This window comes from Arvicola amphibius, chromosome 12 (assembly GCF_903992535.2).
Source record: "Arvicola amphibius chromosome 12, mArvAmp1.2, whole genome shotgun sequence".
Classification (NCBI taxonomy): Eukaryota; Metazoa; Chordata; class Mammalia; order Rodentia; family Cricetidae; genus Arvicola; species Arvicola amphibius.
In genome coordinates, this window is record NC_052058.2 from 54366481 (window position 1) to 54385159 (window position 18679).

General features: G+C 41.0%; 1 protein-coding gene across 1 annotated transcript; it reads right to left on the reverse strand.

Annotated features, from left to right (window-relative positions):
- Positions 1-955: 955 nt before the first annotated feature.
- On the reverse strand, positions 956-17511 carry Tmco1 (transmembrane and coiled-coil domains 1). The gene is made up of 7 exons (XM_038309492.1): positions 17303-17511; positions 16860-16937; positions 13976-14035; positions 12297-12343; positions 9768-9835; positions 4792-4936; positions 956-1542 (listed from the first exon to the last, which is right to left on the reverse strand). The coding sequence occupies exons 1-7, from the start codon at positions 17370-17372 to the stop codon at positions 1444-1446; spliced, it is 567 nt and encodes a 188-aa protein (XP_038165420.1). The 5' UTR covers positions 17373-17511; the 3' UTR covers positions 956-1443.
- Positions 17512-18679: the final 1168 nt, after the last annotated feature.

An 18679-nucleotide genomic window follows, 5' to 3' on the forward strand; every position in this document is an offset into this window, starting at 1 on the left:
TCTAGAAGCTTTAGTTACCTTGCTGGCTAACACTTGCGGTCAGTTGAGACTTCTGAGTGTGTCTGAGAATATGCCAGAGGGCAATTGTGTGGTATTCCACTTCCATGTGGTCTGAACTAAAAACTATAATTCTAAACATGGTTTGATAAAGGAAATACAAACCAGAGAAGTAAAATAGATGCTGTAGCTTGGACAGTATGAGCTCATGATGTAATCTGCTTTAAAACAGCAAATATTATGTTCACAGAAACGGTCTCCATAAGCAGTGCTCTGAGATCAGACTCCAAGTACTATCTCCAGTAAAGAGAAGCCAGCCCTCTCCCATGAAGCTGTTTCTCTCAAGTCAAGCAGGATCACACCAGATAAGCACAGACTATCTAATCATGGCATTCTCCCTTTCCTTTTTACTCTTACTTTTTGTGCTAGTTAAGTTTTTATTGTCAACTTTACATAACCCAGAGTCACCTGGCAAAAAAGAACTTAAGAAATCGCCCAGGTCAGACTGGCTTATAGCCATGTCTGGGAGAGACTGTCTCCACTGATGAGTGATGTAGGAAGGCCTAGTCCAGGCCTCTGTAATGTGGAGTCTTCTAGATAGGGTGGGCCAGGGCTGTATAAGAGCTAGCTGAGGCAAGCCAGAGAGTGAGCTGGTAAGCAGCATTTTTCCATAGCGTCTACTTTGGATCCTGCTTGAATTCTAACCTTTCTTGAATTTCTTCACTCAGTGATGAACCGTGACCTGGAAGTGTAAGGTGAAATAAATCCTTTCCTCCCCCCTAAGCTGCTTCTGACCACAATCTTTATCAAAGCAACAGAAAGCAAACTAGAACACTTTCAAACTGCACGCTAGGACAATTCCATATTTTGAACATATGAGACAAGGTTGGTAAAGAAACACATGACAATTTTTTTTTTTTTTTTTTTTTGCTCTTCTGGGCCAATGCTTACCCTTATGTTCAGATTAAAGAAAATATTTTATTTAAATTTTCAAAAAAATCAAATATCTCTCTAAATGAAACAGCTAAAAATTTGGCTTGTTACCAAACATAAGTGACATATTTGGCTTTTTAAAAAACAACAAGAACTTCCTATTAAGTTGTTACACAACTGTTTTTCCTCCTAGCTGTCTAACAGAAGTCTAGACAGTCTGCTTCTATGGTACATGGCACATACACAGGCTTGATCATTGTCCCATAGAAATACTTAAGTGATAGAAGATGATCTTTGTGATTACATAAAAATCACCCAAATTTGACTAATGTGTCCACTTACTAAAGAAGTCATCATGACTGAAAGTGCTAGCCCACTAGTTAAACGCCATTCTCATTCCGATCATATCCAAAAAGCTGAGAAATAACTCAAAACTAGAATGTAGACAGGTGCCTTGGCAGTCTAATATGAATGTCTAGAAAGTAGACAGGAAATAAAGAATTCTGCTTTCTTTCAAGAAAACTTTCCAGAAGGAGGTGGGGGGCCAAGAAATCCACCAGCCTGCTTGGTGGCAGCTCGAGAAGGGGCAAGGCCAAGGATCTTCTGAATGTTCTGTAAAGCAAGCACATTAATAACTGATTTTAATAAAAGCCATAAAAAGTGCTTTTCACCCTTCTCAGCAATGAGAATGCACACAAACTCAAAGTACTTACCTGTTACCTGCAATAGGGTGACTATGCCATATTTATAAATAATGAAGATCACAAAAGTAAGAGCCGTACATACTTGACAGGACCTGGGTCTGCTAATCCAAACAGCTGGCCTTTTGTTTGTTTTCAAGACAGAGTTTCTCTGTGTAACAGCCCTGGTTGTCCTGGAACTTACTCTGTAGATCAGGCTGGCCTCAAACTCAGAGAGATCTGCTTGCTTCTGCCTCCCAAGAGCTGGGATTAAAGGTGTGAGTCACCACTGCCTGTCGAATTTTTATATTTATGCATCCTTTCCATCTTTTTCTTTATCTTAATTGTATCTTGTTGTGGAACAGTCCTTTACACTGTGTGAATATATGTCACTGCGATTGGTTGAATAAATAGCTGACTGACCAAAAGCTGAACAGAATAAGGTTAGACAGGAGAGTCAAACTAGGAAAAGGCTGGGAGGAAAAAGGGCAGAGTCAGGAGTTGCCAGGCCGACTCAGAGGGAGCAAGGGATGTTAATAAAGGTACCACCATGTGGCTGAGCATAAATAAGGCCTATGGGTTAACTTAAAAAGTAAGAGCTAGTTAGTAACAAGCCTGGGCTATTGGCCAAGCATTTATAAGTAATATAAACCTCAGTGTATTTATTTGGAAGCTGGTAGTGGGACAGAAACTTCTGTCAACAGTATCTAATGCAACAAATAGTTTTTTTTTTTTTAAGAAAAAAAACTATTTAGTTTTATAAAAAGTACTGAAGAAGATCCTACAAAAAAAATAAGTATTTTATGTTCTGATTTCTTTGGCTAATATAACATTAAATTTAATTACATAACAACAATAACAAGCAAAACCAGTATAAACAAGTTTTGGAAAACAATGGACTCTTGGAGCAGACAGGCGTGGGTGTGCTAAAGAGCACTCATGAACAGACAGCTGACTAGAAAATCAATTGGCATATGCTTTAACAAGAATGGAGAAGGCTTATGAGTGAGCCAAGGTGAAGTAAAGGCCAACAGTGACCCAGCATTTTTTAAGAAAAACCTCAGGGATTATCTCCTTTCTCTTCTCAATTCCTTCATTTGGTATGTGAAGAAACTAAACTCTGAAAAGGCATACGGATGCTCCAGAACAACAAAGCTAAGCTGAGAGCAGAGGTGAAGTGGATGTGGTGGCACACATCTGTAACTCCAGTGCTCAGGAGGTGAAGGATGGAGGATCGAGAGTTCAAGGCCAGCCTGAGCCACATTAGACCTATCTCAAAAAAGTTATAATTTAAACCTACACAATTGATTCTTAGTCTAGTGGGTTCTCTTCCACCACCCTTACTAGGCTAAAATTCTGCTTAACAAATGATATTCAGTGTAGACAGTTTTATACACCTCAACTACCTATCCTTCATTACTCCTTCATTATCTGTTGCAATTAAGACACAGAAAATGCCCAGACTTAGGCTCCTTTAGAAGTACAAACTCCCTTTAATCCCTTTTCAGAATATAATGAAGCAACAAACATAACTTAAAGGACCCCTTTTATCACAAAGCATTTAAATATATGTAGCATACAATATAACTCATATTTTAATGAAAAATTTTAGAATGAGTTAGAAAGACCAATAATTAGTAGGTCAGGCTAAAGAAAGAAATATCTGAATTTGTATTACTTTTATAATTAACTTCACAGCAGGGCAGTAGTGTTGCACACCTTTAATCCGAGAGGCACTCAGGAGGCAGAGGCAGGCGGATCATGGTGAGTTCGAGGCCAGCCTGGTCTACAGAGCAAGTTCCAGGACAGGATCCAAAGCTACACAAAGATACCCTGTCTTGAAAACCAAAAATCAAATTAATTAACTTCACATATATGTGTAAAAAAATTAAAAACAGCCGGGCGGTGGTGGCGCACGCCTTTAATCCCAGCACTCGGGAGGCAGAGGCAGGCGGATCTCTGTGAGTTCGAGACCAGCCTGGTCTACAAGAGCTAGTTCCAGGACAGGCTCCAAAGCCACAGAGAAACCCTGTCTCGAAAAACCAAAAAAAAAAAAAATTAAAAACAAAAACATTGCCACTGCACAAAACAGTAATATGCTACCAATTTCTAGGGTTTTTCTGTTTTTGTTTTTCAAGACAGGGTCTCTCTATGTAGCCTTGGCTAAGCTTGCTCTGTAGACCAGGTTTGGATGACCTGAACTCAGATTTGCCTGCCTCTGCTTCTAAAGGTGAATACCACCACTGCCACAACATGGCAAAAACATGATTCTTTTTTTTTCCAGCCCCCCTCCCCCGCCCTTCTTTCTTTTCTTTCTTCCTTCTGCCTGTCTCTGCCTCCTGAGTGTTGGGGTTAAAGGCATGTGCCACCATACCTGACCAATTCCCAGTTTTTAAAATTTGGGCATTAAAAGCCAGGTGTGAAGGCATATGCCTGTAATCACAGCACTTGGGAAGTACAGGCAGGAGGATTAGGCATTTAACGCCAACTTGAGATATATAAGATTGTCTCAAAAAATAAAATTAAAAACAACAAAAACTGACAATATTTCCTTGGCACCTACAATGTATTTAGCACTAGACGAAGGATTCTGAGAAATAAGAACAATTTGAAATAAGACATTTGAGAACACATAACGATACCACACTTGTCCAGCCAACAAACATAGCAATATAATTCTAGACAAAACATACAAGGAATCTTTGCTCAGTTATTCTGCAGGGACAGGGGTCAATTAAATGAGTCCTTGTCATTTTTGAGAATAAAAACCAGTTTAAAAACTCTGATGGCTTTTAAATGACAGGTTTACTGAAATGAAGGAGAAAAATGGAAAGGAAAAATTGCTTGTAGAAACAAGATGCTGAGCGGGCAGACTAAGATGTCGTGCTACTGCGGGGAACTTAACCTTGACACTCAGAGCAGCAGTGAAAGCAAGTCACCCCATATTCTGTGCTGCTCTCAGCCTTGGACACTAAAGCTTCCTTTTGCTTTCCCTAAAGTCGGTAATCTAGATTTTCAGGCATTTAATATAGTTGTAAACAATACACTAGAATTCTAAAACGAGCAACTGAAAGAACTCAGTAGCCCAGATAAGCATTCCCAGCATTTCAGAAGTACAGCGAGCTTGAGCACGGACAGAAAGGAAGGCTATACATATAAAATGCAGGGTACGAATACTCACTTGTCGGATTGACATAGTACAGAGAATGTACAGGAAGATGAAGGAGCAGTCTGTGGTGTCGTCGCCCAGCAGGTTTCGATGAGACAACCCTTGGATGTAAGAAAGAGGGGTGAAGGGGAGCTTTGCCACCACTCTACCATCAAATCTAAAATGGAAAAATAAAAACAAAGAACTGTTATGTTTAGAAAAACATCTGGGCACAGCTAGAACACTTTGACAAAGGCTGAAAGTGCAGTGATGTGGGAAAGGATCCAGGCTAACCAGTGCTCTCTAAACAAGTGGTTCTCCATGCTTCTGGTATGAAGAACAGAACCTGTCAAATTATAGAGGACCCAGCAGACTTTTATTGTGCCAACTATAGCTATTAATATATGCTACATTAAAAATTGAACTAAGCCAGGCATGGTGGTGCACACCTTTAATTCCAGCACTCAAGAGGCAGAAGCAGGTAGATCTCTGTGAGTTCAAGGCCAGCCTGATTTATAGAGTGAGTTCCAGGACAGCCAGAGCTGGTAATACAGAAAAATCCTATCACCCCCCCCCCCAAAAAAAAGAGAGAGAGAGAAAGAAAAGAAAGGGTGGGGGGGCTGAAGAAATGGCTCAGCAGTTGCCATCACTTGCTGCTCTTCCAGGTGACCAGAGTTCAGTTCCCATCACTCACATTATGGCTCACAACAGTCTATAACTCCAGTTCCAAGAGATGTCACCTTACCTCTGCAGACATCATGTTTGCACAAGGCGCATACATGCAGGCAAACACCCATAAGTATCACCCACAAGTGAACATGCAAATTTTAATGAAAAGTAACTTTTAGGGGCCAGCAAGATGGCTCCTTATGTAAAGGTGCCTGCTGCCAAGCCTGATGACCTGAGTTCCATCCTGTAACCCACATGACAAAGGAGAGAATCGCCTGCAAATTGTCCTCTGACTTCCGGACAGGCAACTCTCCCACCATATACAAACAATTTTTTTTAAGTTTAAAAAAAATTAAATCTCTCTTTTCCATCTTCCTCTCAGAGAGGCAGCTTCGCTTCTGCCTCTCTCCCCACTTCTCTGCTTCCCCTTCTCTGTCTCTCTCTCTGTCTCTCTCTTTGTCTCTCTCTCTCCCCCTTCCCCATTCATAACTCCCCTGAATAAATATTCAACCTCAAAAAAAAAATTAAATCTTTTAAAGCTTTAAAAAGTATTTTGGGTAAAATATATTCTAAAACAAAGAACTCATAATAGATTGGAATTTAATGTTTGGTTTCATAGGAAACTGTTGGGTTCACAATTCTCTTAGTCTTCAGGATGCTGCAAACTGATAAAATCCACAGCACGCTCAGGAGGCAATGGGAGTGAATGTGAGTAACATCTTGGGATTATTATGAAAACTCTCCCGCTGCAAGGATATCTCCATCTCTCTTTCTCTTTCTTTCTTTGTTGTTGGTGTTTTTTGAGACAGTTTCTCTGTGTGTCCCTGGCTGTTCCAGAACTCCCTCTGTAGACCAGGCTGATAGTGAACTCAGAGATCCACCTGCCTTTGCCTCCTGAGTGCTGAGATTAAAGGTGTGTTCTACTACCATCCAGCTGTAGAGATTTCTTGAGCTCCTTGGCAAAGACTTACTTGTAGTATTTTTTTAACATAGAACTAGGAGATTTTAGCCGGGCGGTGGTGGCGCACGCCTTTAATCCCAGCACTCGGGAGGCAGAGGCAGGCGGATCTCTGTGAGTTCGAGACCAGCCTGGTCTACAAGAGCTAGTTCCAGGACAGGCTCCAAAGCCACAGAGAAACCCTGTCTCGAAAAACCAAAAAAAAAAAAAAAAAAAAAAAAAAAAAGAACTAGGAGATTTTATTAGAAACAGCTAAACATTGTGTCCAACCTAAGAAAGGAAAGGAGTTGGGGCAAGGTAGATTGTTTCCTTAAATTCACTTAAGCTTTGCAAATCCAGGGCAAGACTGCTACTCATGAGTAGAGGTACAGGGAAGCGTATTTGGATTCAGGAAAGGAACAATTTTCATTTTAAATAACAGTCAAATTTAGCCTAGGCAACCCTAGACAACTCTGAACCTACTGCCTCCACCTCCCAAGTGCTGGGATTGCAGGCATAGGCTACCAGGCCCAGTTCATGCAGTGCTAGGTGGTAAACCTAGGACCTTCCACATGCCAGGCAAGCAAGCACTCTACCAACTCAGCCCCAGGAATTATTTTTCAGACCTGAAAACCCGTTCACAAAGTATGGCTCTCAGGAAACATTATGCTCCTTTTATAGAACTAAAATTTTCAAGTTAATTGCTAGAGCATTGCCTACAGCTTCCTAGTTCTAACCTTTTATTTCCACTGAATGAAATCAAGTCAAGAAGAGGAGCAACTTGGAAAGAAAGCACCCTTTGGCATTCCAGCTGCTTCCCTAGCACTACGAGTATGCACCTTCCCTTTCTTAGTCTAATGTTGGGTGCTGTTTTTCCTCTTGGAAACAGGGTCTCGCTGTATAGTTGAAGCTGTGAATCAGTTCTTGAAAGTTGTCCTTCAGCATCCAAACGAATACCATGGTGTGCCCTTCATTACCATACACAAAAACAATAAATGGGGGAAATATAATAAAAGACATCGTGGGGATTTTTAGATACCCTGGAAAGTTACCCAATGCCTTCCACTTCTAAAGGCCTATGATTCCAAGAATGATTATCTAAGGAGAATTTGTGGGGATTTTTTGTTTTGTTTTTGAGTTAAGGTCTCACTATGTAGCTCTGGCTGACTTGTACTCACTACATAGAGCAGGTAGGCCTTGAATTCACAGAGATCTGCCTGCATCTGCCTGCCCAGTGCTGGGATATTAAAGTCATGTGCCATCATGTCTGGCTAGGAATTTTACTTTCTTTAAATCCCTCACCTAGATAAAAATAACCACTTTCTTCTTCCTTCCCTAGTATACCTCCACACATTTCTATCATAATATGCATCAATGTATCATTGTCTTATTTCTCTTCCTATAAATTGTTTGGTTTGTTTGTTTTTTGAGACAGGGCTTCTCTGTGTAGCTCTGGCTGTCCTGGAACTCTGGAGACCAGGCTGGCCTCGAACTCAGAGATGATGCCTCTGCCTCCTGAGTGTGTGCACCACTACGGCCTAGCCTTCCTGTAAAATTGTGATAGCACTGAAACAAATGAAGAAAAAACAGAAGAAGAGATAAAAAGGAAGCTTGAGAAAAGAGAGCGAGAGGTAAGGAGACAAGAAAGCCAGGGCAATTCTATTGACATGCTGTAGTTCAGGTGAACTCTGGATGTTTATCTAGTTCTGTCAAAGCAGTACCATAATTGCTCCGGTCTGCTACATGCTTGTTTAAACAACAGTACCTCATCGCTGAACAAGATTATAGTTGTTAAGACTATTTTAAGAGTCAAAACATTTTTATATGAATACCTTCAGTTTGGAGAAGCATATTAGTAAGCAATTTAAAAAGAAGAGCACATTGAATTATATAAGCCTAAGTTTATATCTAAAAAATAAATGTTCTCCCTATTAAGTAGGTTTAAAAAGTTATTATGAGCCTGGACTAGTGGCACACTCTTTAGTCCCAGCAGTTGAGAGGCAGAGAGGCAGGAGGATTTCTTGAGTTCAAGGCCAGCTTGGTCTACAAAATGAGTTCTAGGAAAGCCAGCCAGGGTTAGACAGAGAAACTCTGTCTCAAAAAAACCAAAAAGCCCACAAAAATATGTCAGTGGTTCTCAACCTTCCTAATGCTGCACCCCTTTAATACAGTTCTTCATGTTGTGGTGACCCCAACCATAAAATTATTTTGTTACTACTTTATAACTGTAACTTTGTTACAATTATAAATCATAATGTAAATATCTGTATTTTCTGATGATCTTAGATCTTTTCTGTGAAAGGATCATTGGAATCCAGGGGTCATGACCCATAGGTTGAGAAGTACTATATGACTGTATTCTTTTAAAATAAAATTTTTATTTAGATAATTATTTTGAAGTTTTTTTTTTTTTTTTTTTTTTTTTTTTTTTTTTTTTTTTTTTTTGATTTTTCGAGACAGGGTTTCTCTGTGGCTTTGGAGCCTGTCCTGGAACTAGCTCTTGTAGACCAGGCTGGTCTCGAAGTTATTTTTTAAAAAAAAATAGGATGGCAACATGGCCCAGAGGGTAAAGGCACTTGCCATCACACCTGAAAACCTGAGTTCAAATCCCTGGACCTATCTGATGGAAAGAAGGAACAGATTCCTCTAAGTCGTCCTCTGACCTTCACACATGCGCTTTAACAGGCATGAGTAGTTATAGGTACAGAAGCATGAAGCCTACTACATATTCTCAGATGATTATTAAAGACATATGATGGGAGGATATGCTCAAAGCACATTATATATTCATAAAAAAATCTCTGTAGGAAGTAGGGTGGTGGTGGCACAAGCCTTTAATCCCAGCACTCAAGAGGCAGAGACAGGTGGATATCTGTGAGTTCGAGGCCAGTTTGGTCTACAAAGTGAATTTCAGGACAGCCAAGGCTACATAGAGAAAATCTGTCTCAATAAACAAAAAGCAAACAAACAAAAACGGTGAACAGTATAGGGGAAATACGCTTAATGTACAGTATATACTTGTGACATAGTACCATGTACAAAAGATACAATGAAAAGGGTTTTTTAATATGTGAATAATGTTTATTAGGAAAAACAATAATGTATATGAGAAAAAACAATTGAGGTGAAATAATAACTGTAAATCTGGATAACAGATTTACTATTCTTGTAACTTCGTTTTTAATTGTGAAATTTTGGTTTTCTTTCTTCCATTACTTTTGAGAGAAGATTTGGCTATGAAATTCTAGGCAGGCCTCAAACTCAGAATACTATGGCTTCAGCTTTCCAAATATGAGGCTATAACTTTAAAATTCTGACAAAGTATTGCTAAAAGTCTTACGCTCATTTGCATACAAACATAGAATAACATGTATTAGGCAGAAGAAGATAAAGGGTTACTCACATGGAATTAAACATTCCCATTAAGGCAGTAAAACAAAAGCCAATTGCAAACATGGATTTCATTCGTACCTATAAGGAAAGCAAAAAAAAAAAAAAATCATTTCACACTAAAAATAAAGAAATAAATAAGGCATACTCCCAAAATTGAAGTGTCATGTAATTTCTCTTAAAAGGTTTCCACTGAGTGTGGTGGCATACACTGGGACGCAGACACATGTTGATCTGTTAGTTTGACGTCAGACAGGGCTACACAGTGAGACCCTGTCTCAAAAACAAACAAATGAAAAACAAAAAGTTCTCCTTGGCCAAAAGCTCTTCTTCCACCTCAGTTTCTCCTCTCCTTACTTGTGTGAACTGGGATAGCTCTGCGGCCCCTTTATGGCCAGTCAGTAATAACAAGTGTTCACTGGGATCTATGTTCTCTTATTATTATGATAAAGTCTGATTATTATGTTGCCAAGGCTGGTTTTGAATTCTTGATCTCACTGACTGCCTAAACCTGCTGAGGATCATAGACACGTACAACCACAATACCCAGATCTGAAAAGCACTTTTTAAAATGACACACTTGAATATTCGTAGGATTTTTTTCAAGGGCTGGGCTGGGGTGGCTGGAATGAAGAACAAAATGCCTCAAGGAAAAGCATCAATCAGACAAGAGAATTTTGACTGAGGGCATGCTAAGCTTAGGGCTGCCAACCTCTTGACTTCATGAGCAACAGAAAGAAAGCAACATGGTAGACCACTGTGATTTTGGTATCCTGCTACGTGCAACTAAATTCTTATTAAATTCCATATCCCATAAATACATATAGAAAAAACAAGTATAAAGATGTAGTTTTCAGATAGTGGCAATTTTATCTTTTATAATTTCCAAATAGTGAACATGCTTTTAAAAAGTGAGAACATGCTTTAAAAAGTGAGAAAACTCACTTTCTAAAATATAAAATATCTTCCTGTAGCCAGGTCCACACACCTTTAACCGCAGCACTAAGGAGGGAGAGGCAGACTTATCTCTCTGAGTTTGAGGCCAACCTAGTCTAGAAAGTGAGTTCCAGGCCAGCCAGGGGTACACAGCAGGACCATGTGTCAGGAAAAATAAGTACTATCTGTAAATTATAGTTATCCTAGAAAAGAATTTTTAGAAAATGAAGAAGCATAGCCAAGATCTCTCTGTATCTTGAGATGTGCCATGCTTAATACACAGAACTTAAAGGCAGTCCTGAGTCAAGTGAGGAGTAAGAGGGCTAGGAAATCACTTTTCCTCACATTTGTACGATGAACAATGACTCTTAAATATTTACAACATGCCAACCCCTATATAAACAGCATAAACCCCAGATTCAGTATGAACACAGGTGGAAAAATAATTGTGTTTAAAACTAAAAAGGGGCTGGATATATGAAACAGTGGTTAAGATCATTGGCTGCTCAGGATCTGGGTTCAGTTCCTAGTACTCAAATCTGAAGGCACTAGGCATGCACATGGTACATAGAAACACATGCAGGTAAAATGTCTATACACATAAAATAAGTAATAATAGTTATTTAAAAAAGAGTAAAACTTTAAAAAGAACTTTTTTAAAAAGCAAGACATGAGCAGAGCGGTGGTGGCGCATGTGTTTAATCCCAGCACTCAGGAGGTAGAGACATGAGGATCTTTGTGAATTAGAGGTCAGCCTGGTCTACAGAGCAAGTTCTAGGACAGGCTCCAAAGACACACAGAGAAACCCTGTTTCGAAAGAACAAAACAGAACAGAACAAAACAAACCAAAACAAAAAAAACGAGACATGTGTGTCATAGTAACTACTGTATCCTAAGTGATGGAAACAACTGCACATGTTATTTGTGCCGGCATTTTATCTCTGTGACTGTTTGTGCTCATCACTGCACTGCATACGAAAACTTGGATATATCAGTGCAGGGGGAAAAAAGGGCAAGACACTTCTGAAGGAAACAAATATAACTCCTCAAAGCAGCCTTTATAACCAAACTGTTAAAATGAAGGGTTTTGAGTGTGTGTGTATGTCGGGGTGGTGGTGCTTGTTTGTTTCTTTGAGGCAAGGTATCCCCATGGAACCCTGAAAGGCCTGGAACTCAGAGAGATTCCACTGCTTCTGCTTCTGAGTGCTGGAATTAAAGGTATGCACCACCATGGCAGCTTCAAAATGAAGTTTAAATGTGGCAGCACATTTTTTTCTACTTAGTCCAATAATACCTATTATTATTACTTACACCCCTGAAAAGTGATAAATTGTAAGAACTTAAATCAGCCAAAGAACTTAAATGTAGCCGAGAGTGGCAGCACACACCTTTAATCCCAGCATTCAGGAGGCAGAGGCAGGAGGATCTCTGAGTTCGAGGCCAGCCTGGTCTACAAAGCAAATTGCAGGACAGCAATGGCTACATAAAGAAACACTGTCTCAAAACAAAAAACAAACAAAAAACAAAAATGCAATGCATTTGATGCAAATAGGACTTTTGCTTAAAAAAACAAACAAACAGCTTATGTGGTTCTCTGGACTCTCACCATTGACAGATCTCGATTGTTGTTCTTTAGTTTCTCTTCTTGTCTCTCTGAAAAGAATTAATAAACTGGTTAGTACAAAGTATTGAACACAGCATAATTCTTGAATAAATTAACACTGTCTGGAGATTATAAAAGCATTTTGTTTCAATATCATTCAACAAAATGAAGTGAATAAGTGCAAAGTAAGTACTTACTTTGTACTAACAGAATGTTTAAATATAGAAGAGTGCCAAAATATTCCCATTTAAATAAAAGTGCTCTAAGTGGCGCTCAAAGATTGATGATAACCAACAGCTGTCTGATTGGACTCAAGGCTTACTAAATAAGAGGAAAATCATGCTTAGAAACCTAGCCGACTTCCTGGAGCTAGTGCGGTCACAGCAAAGACTACTGGAGCTAGAGAGACGGCTCAGCAGTCAAGAGCGCTGGTTGGTCTTCCAAAGGACCTATGTTTACTTCTCAGCATCCACATGGAGGCTCACATAATAAAAGCTTGAAAAAAAATCTACTACTGCCACTTTGTTAGGCCAGCATAGTTCCTTACTACACTCTGCATCTTATCCTTAGACCACAGGTAGGTGCAGCCACCACCCGCATCAAAGCAGCTGCTCTGCAGCAAATGAAGACCAACACAGAAAACCACAGCTGGACACAATGCAGAGATCAACAGATCATGGAGAACCTGATCCCAGCGACTACATCGACATCACAACTCCTGCATCTATGCTCAGGGAACATCACAAAAGAGGGAGCGAAAAGATTGTAAGAGCCAGAGGACCAGGAAGTCTGCTGTTAAACAGTCTCTTCTAGAAATGGCTGCATAAACAAGACCAGAACAATGGGGTATCAATAGATGTGAATGTAGGTGGGTCTTCTGTCTATGTGTTACTTTCATTGGTTAATAGAGACTGCCTTGGCCTTTTAATAGGGCAGAAAATTAGGTGGGCGGAGTAGACAGAACAGAATGCTGGGAGGAAGGCAATGAGGCAGATGCCATAGCTCCCCTCTCCGAGATGGATGCAGGTTAGAATCTTCGCAGTAAGCCACCACCTCGTGGTGCTACATACATTAATAGAAATGTTATATGATATATATAAGATATATATATATATATATATAAGATATGAGAATTAGCCAAGAAGAGGCTAGATATAATGGGCCTGGCAGTGTTTAAATGAATACAATTTGTGTGTTGTTATTTCAGGCATAAAGCTAGCCATGCAGGATCCAGGCGGGACAAAAAGCAGACCTGCTCGCCATTCCTTCTACACATGAACATGGAAGGGAGAAAATGTCACAGTGTCCCACCCCCTAGACAAAGAACTAAATGACTAGGCAACTAATGGGAGAGGGAGAACAAGCTTTGCTCAGGAATGAGCCCCCTTACTGTTTATCCAATACAAACTAGTCAGCTTTGAAACCATATACACACAAACAACAAAAACAGACAAAACAGAATGTAGTTAGATACTTATACATGCATAGACATACATGTGTGTAACAATAATAAAGAATAGAAACTATCAATTTGAGCATGGGGGCAGGGAAGGGTTCTAGAGAGGGTATCTGGGAGGGGCTGTAGGAAGGAAAAGGGGTAAAGTGATATCACTCTAATTAAAAATATGTCAAAAATAAAAAGATAATAAAAATTTTAAGTTTCATTTAGGTTACTATCTCACCTATCTTCTTTTTTTGTTGTCGGCCAGCTGACTCTGTTATAGTTTCCTTCTTCTTTTCTACTGTAAAAATAAACACATAAAACTACATATTTAAAAAGATGCTTTATCACAGATGAATTACAAGAAAGTTACGCTGAAAAAAAAAAAAAAAACTCTGCCCTAAGTAGCATTTTTATGCTAGAAAGTAGAAGCAAGCAACAAAGAAATCTTATGACTTTTTAAAAGATTTTTGGATTTCCCCAAGGTAAGAAAATCCTGGAAGAGAGTCCTGTTTGTGACGGTAAATACAATGGTCTTAGATATGGTGAGCCGCCATTATCAACACTGAATAAAGAACGGTGAACTGTAATTGTAGAAGTCTAGGCTTCAAAACAAAAGTCTGAGTTTAGTCTCCAGTTCTTTGTTTTCTTGTGATGTAAGTCTATCATTAGCTTTCTGTGTCTGAATCTCCTGTCCCATAAGGTGGAGACGTTTATATAACCAACCACAGCGGTTACTATGTGAACTACTGCGGAAGGCTGAATTCAAGGCTTTGAATGTGCTAGGCACAAACTCCATCACAGCACTATGCTCCAGCCCCTCGAGTAAGATCAGTTAAGGGGGAAGAAATGGAAAGAGAGGCAAGGAATATACCTCGGCTGGTAGAGTGGGCTTACTTATCACTCGCAAAGCCCTGAGTACAATCCCCAGCACCCCCAAAACTGGATGCGATAGCGCATACCTGCAATGCTAGCACTTAGTAAGCAGAAATGGGAGGATCAGAAGTTCAAGGTTAACCTCAGCTAAACAGAGTTCAAAGCTAGCCTGGCCTACCTAAGATCCTGCCTAATGGCAGGCAGTGGTGGCACATACCTTTAATCCCAGGACTCAGGAGGCAGAGACAGGAGGATCTCCAAGAGTTCGATGCCAGCCTGATCTACAAGCCCCAAAGTTACAGAGAAACCCTGTCTCAAAACAAAACAAAACAAAACAAAACAAAAAAGATCCTGTCTAGGGCTGGAGAGATAGCTCAGAGGTTAAGAGCCCTGGCTGATCTTCTGGAGGTCCCGAGTTCAATTCCCAGCAACCACATGTTGGCTCACAACCATCTATAATGAGATCTGGTGCCCTCTCTGGCCTGCGGGCATACAAGGAGGCTGAACAGCTGAACACTGTGTACACAATAAATAAATAAATCTTAAAAAAAAAAAAAGATCCTGTCTAAAATTAAAAAAAAATCTTACAAAGATGTAAGGAAATGAGAATAAAGATAGCTGTAGGAATTCTAAGAAAACAAGCTAGCTGTGGTTGTGAATGGTTGTAATTCCATCCCTTGGAAGGTAGTCAGGACAATCAGTTCAAAGTCATTCTTAGCTACAGTGAGTTCAAGGCCAACCAGGGCTAAATGAGACCCACCTCAGAAAACAAAACAGAATACTGCATACCAATTGTGCCTATAAAGAATCATTCAAAAAAGGCAAGGGGAGATGGCACACACCTTTATTCCCAGCATTCAGGGGGGCAGAGACAGCTGAATCTCATGAGTTTGAGGCCAGCCTGGTCTACAGAGTGAGTTACAGGCCAGCCAGAGTTACACAGAGAAACCCTGTCTGAAAACAAAACAAAACAAACAAACAAACAAACAAAAACCAAAACAAAACAAAAAAAACAAAAGGCAAACAAAAAGAATCATTCAAGTAGTCAAGTCCCAGTAACTGGGGAGCTGAGGTTGCAGTATCATAAATCTGAGGCCTGCCTGAACTATACTAGGCCTTGTTTATGTGATAAGTTGTACCCTGTTTCATTTTTAGCTTTACTTCAAAGGCAATGAATTTTAGCTCTTTTCATCATTTTTTTTCAAACATTTTTCAACTTTCTCACCCAACTGAAACTTGGCTTCCCTAAAGGGTACCACTCACACTGAGACTAATCATAATGCCCTTAGTTGTAGTTCTCCAAACACAACTTACACAGTAAAATCTCCATGTTTACTAATGTGATTTTTCCTTTACCTAGAATTTCTCCACTGGCTTCTTCTCTATTTACATTCTAACTAGCCCACAAGGGACTATAGGACCACCTGCATCAGGAGGCTTCCATGGTCCCTCACAGCAGAACAGGCCCTCTTCTTTAGCATGAAGACTGCACATATACATCTGCCATGACCCCCTTTCCCCTTCAGCTTTGTTTCCCCCTTAGGCAGAGTCTCAATATGTAGGTCTGGCTAGCCTGGAATTCACTACATAGACCACACCTGCCCTATCTCTGAGTGTTGGGATGACAGTGGAGCTCCACCACACACAGATTCCTTTCAGCTTTATTAATGACAATGCACAAAAGTTTTTGATTTCAAGCCAGGTGGTGGTAGTAAACACCTTTAATCCCAGCACTCAGGAGGCAGAAGCAGTCGGATCTCTGTGAGGTCGAGGTCAGCCTGGTCTACAAAGGGAGTTCCAGGACAGCCAGGACTGTAACACAGAAACCCTATCATCTTCGAATTCTATTTTTACCAAGTTGGATTATGGTTTTTATCTGTAATGTGAGACTGCTGTTTCTATGTAGCCCACGATGGCTTGGAACTCACAATTCTGTCTTGATCTTCTGAGTGCCAAGATTTCAGCGTGTGCCCCAACCAAGTACACTGAACTATTTTTAAATATTCTTAGCATCAGTTGGTGCTCCTAAAATAGTTACTATGCAATGTGTGCCACACACCTTTGACTCCAGCACTGGGGAGGCAGAGGCAGGCGGATCTCTGTGAGTTTGAGGTCAGCCTGGTCTACAGAGCGAATTTCAAGACTGGCTTCATAGCTACTGAGAAACCCTGTCTCGAAAAATCAAAAAAGTTACTGTGAACATGCACTCAATGAATTTAACTGAAACCACCAACACGTATCATACTCACATTTTTTACTTTGTTTTTCCACTTCTGCCTTCAATCTCTTATACTTGTCGGTCCTGTAAACCAGGACCCACGTTATTCCTAAAATATTAAAAGGAACATGCAAATGAGGAATTATTGGAATGGTCACAACAAACTATCTCTAATTGTTACTGATGGAGACAAAAGGATTTCAACATTTTGCTCTATATCAGTAATTAACCTCTTCCAAAGTCAGATCAAAACATGTTACTTATTTTTTAACATATCCACAAATATGTCAAAGGAAATTAGATTCCACCACAGTATCCTCACGCTTTTCTCGAGGAAGCGCCCAGGATTTTTTGCAGCAGACTATGCAGGCCGCAGGAAGTGAGGCTCCCAATCTTCCCTCGCGGGGCGCGAGGGGACCCCTGTGCCCTTCCACCCTGAGCCTAATCGAACGTCTAAGGAGCAGCCCCTCTCACCCTCGGCGAGCAGCGCGGTGCACACGGAGATAAAAACAATGAGCAGCGTGTCTGCAAACATGGTGCTCATCTCGCTGGTCCGTGCCGGCGCTCCCACCCTTCACGGGGGAAGCGCTCCAAAGCCAGAGAGGGACCTGGACGAGCCTTCGCGGGACCGAGGAACCCTACAACTTTGACAGCACGGAGACCGCGCTTCCGCTTCCGGGACACTGACCCGGAACTGCAAGTTTCACGCTTGCTGTGTGGCCGCTTGTATTGGAAGAAAGCAACCCGCAAGTCTCGGCGGGTTTCGCGAGAGTCGGAAGTCCAGTCCTCTGGGAGGATGGCGGCGTCGGGGTCCGCTCCTCTCCGGTTGCCCGCCTACTTCGGCACTAGACGCCTGTCACTTGGCGTCTGGATTTTGCCTTCACTCCCGACCTCCGAAAAGTTCGGCAACGCGTCCCGAACGCCAGGGGTTGGACGCTCGCCCCCAGTCGTGGAGCTGGGCTCGACAAGACGAGGTAGCCATGGGTCACTGGTTGAAAGAAACCGTTACTGCGCCGGAGGAAGCTGCACACGCCGAGGCTAAGGTTTTATTGGAAGCAGGGCCAGAGTTCTGCGGTGGCACAGTTGACTGGGAAGACATGGAAACGTTGAATTCGAGAATGAGAAGTGGTTTTAGAAAAAGCAAAGAACTTTCTAGGCAAAGTGAAAGGCGGGGCGGGGACGGGACGACGGGACGGGATACGGTGTTTGAGAATGCATGGTGTGTAAAAGCAGCAGCAAATAGAATGTCTCTAGAGAGGGTCGTAAACTCCAGTGCCCTCCGTGAGGGACTGTAAGTTACCTTGTGCAAGCTGGACCGAAGAAGATGATGGGAAGTCCTCTGACGGATAAGAGCTCGCGGTTTCTCCGAAAGGACCTTTTGTTGAGGTCCTAAACACTTCAGGCAGACTCAGTGATCTTGATTTGTGCTTGTGTGTTTGTTTGGAGACAACCCTGACTGATCTGGAACTCACAGAGATCCGCCTGCCTCAGCTTTCCATACCGGTGTGTGCCACCTTGCCCCGCTTGACTTCTTTCTGGCATTGGTTCTTTCATATCCACCGTGCACGATTTATAAATCTTCCATAACATTAGTTTTAAAATTCCCTTTCCTTTCTCATGTACTTAGCAGCAGCCGTTTTACCAGACACTAAGGAGTTCCTATGTGTCAGGAATAGTACTGGGCACTATAGGGTCAGAAAGATGGGTTAAGATAATATTCCTTGGTTCCAAAATTCCCCAGGGAAGTTGTGTGCTAGTAGTAAGCTATAATAGAGTTATACTTAAAAGGTTAAGAGCAGAACTGGTTCTTCCTGGAGTATTTACAAAGGTCACATCTGAGCTCAGTCTTGA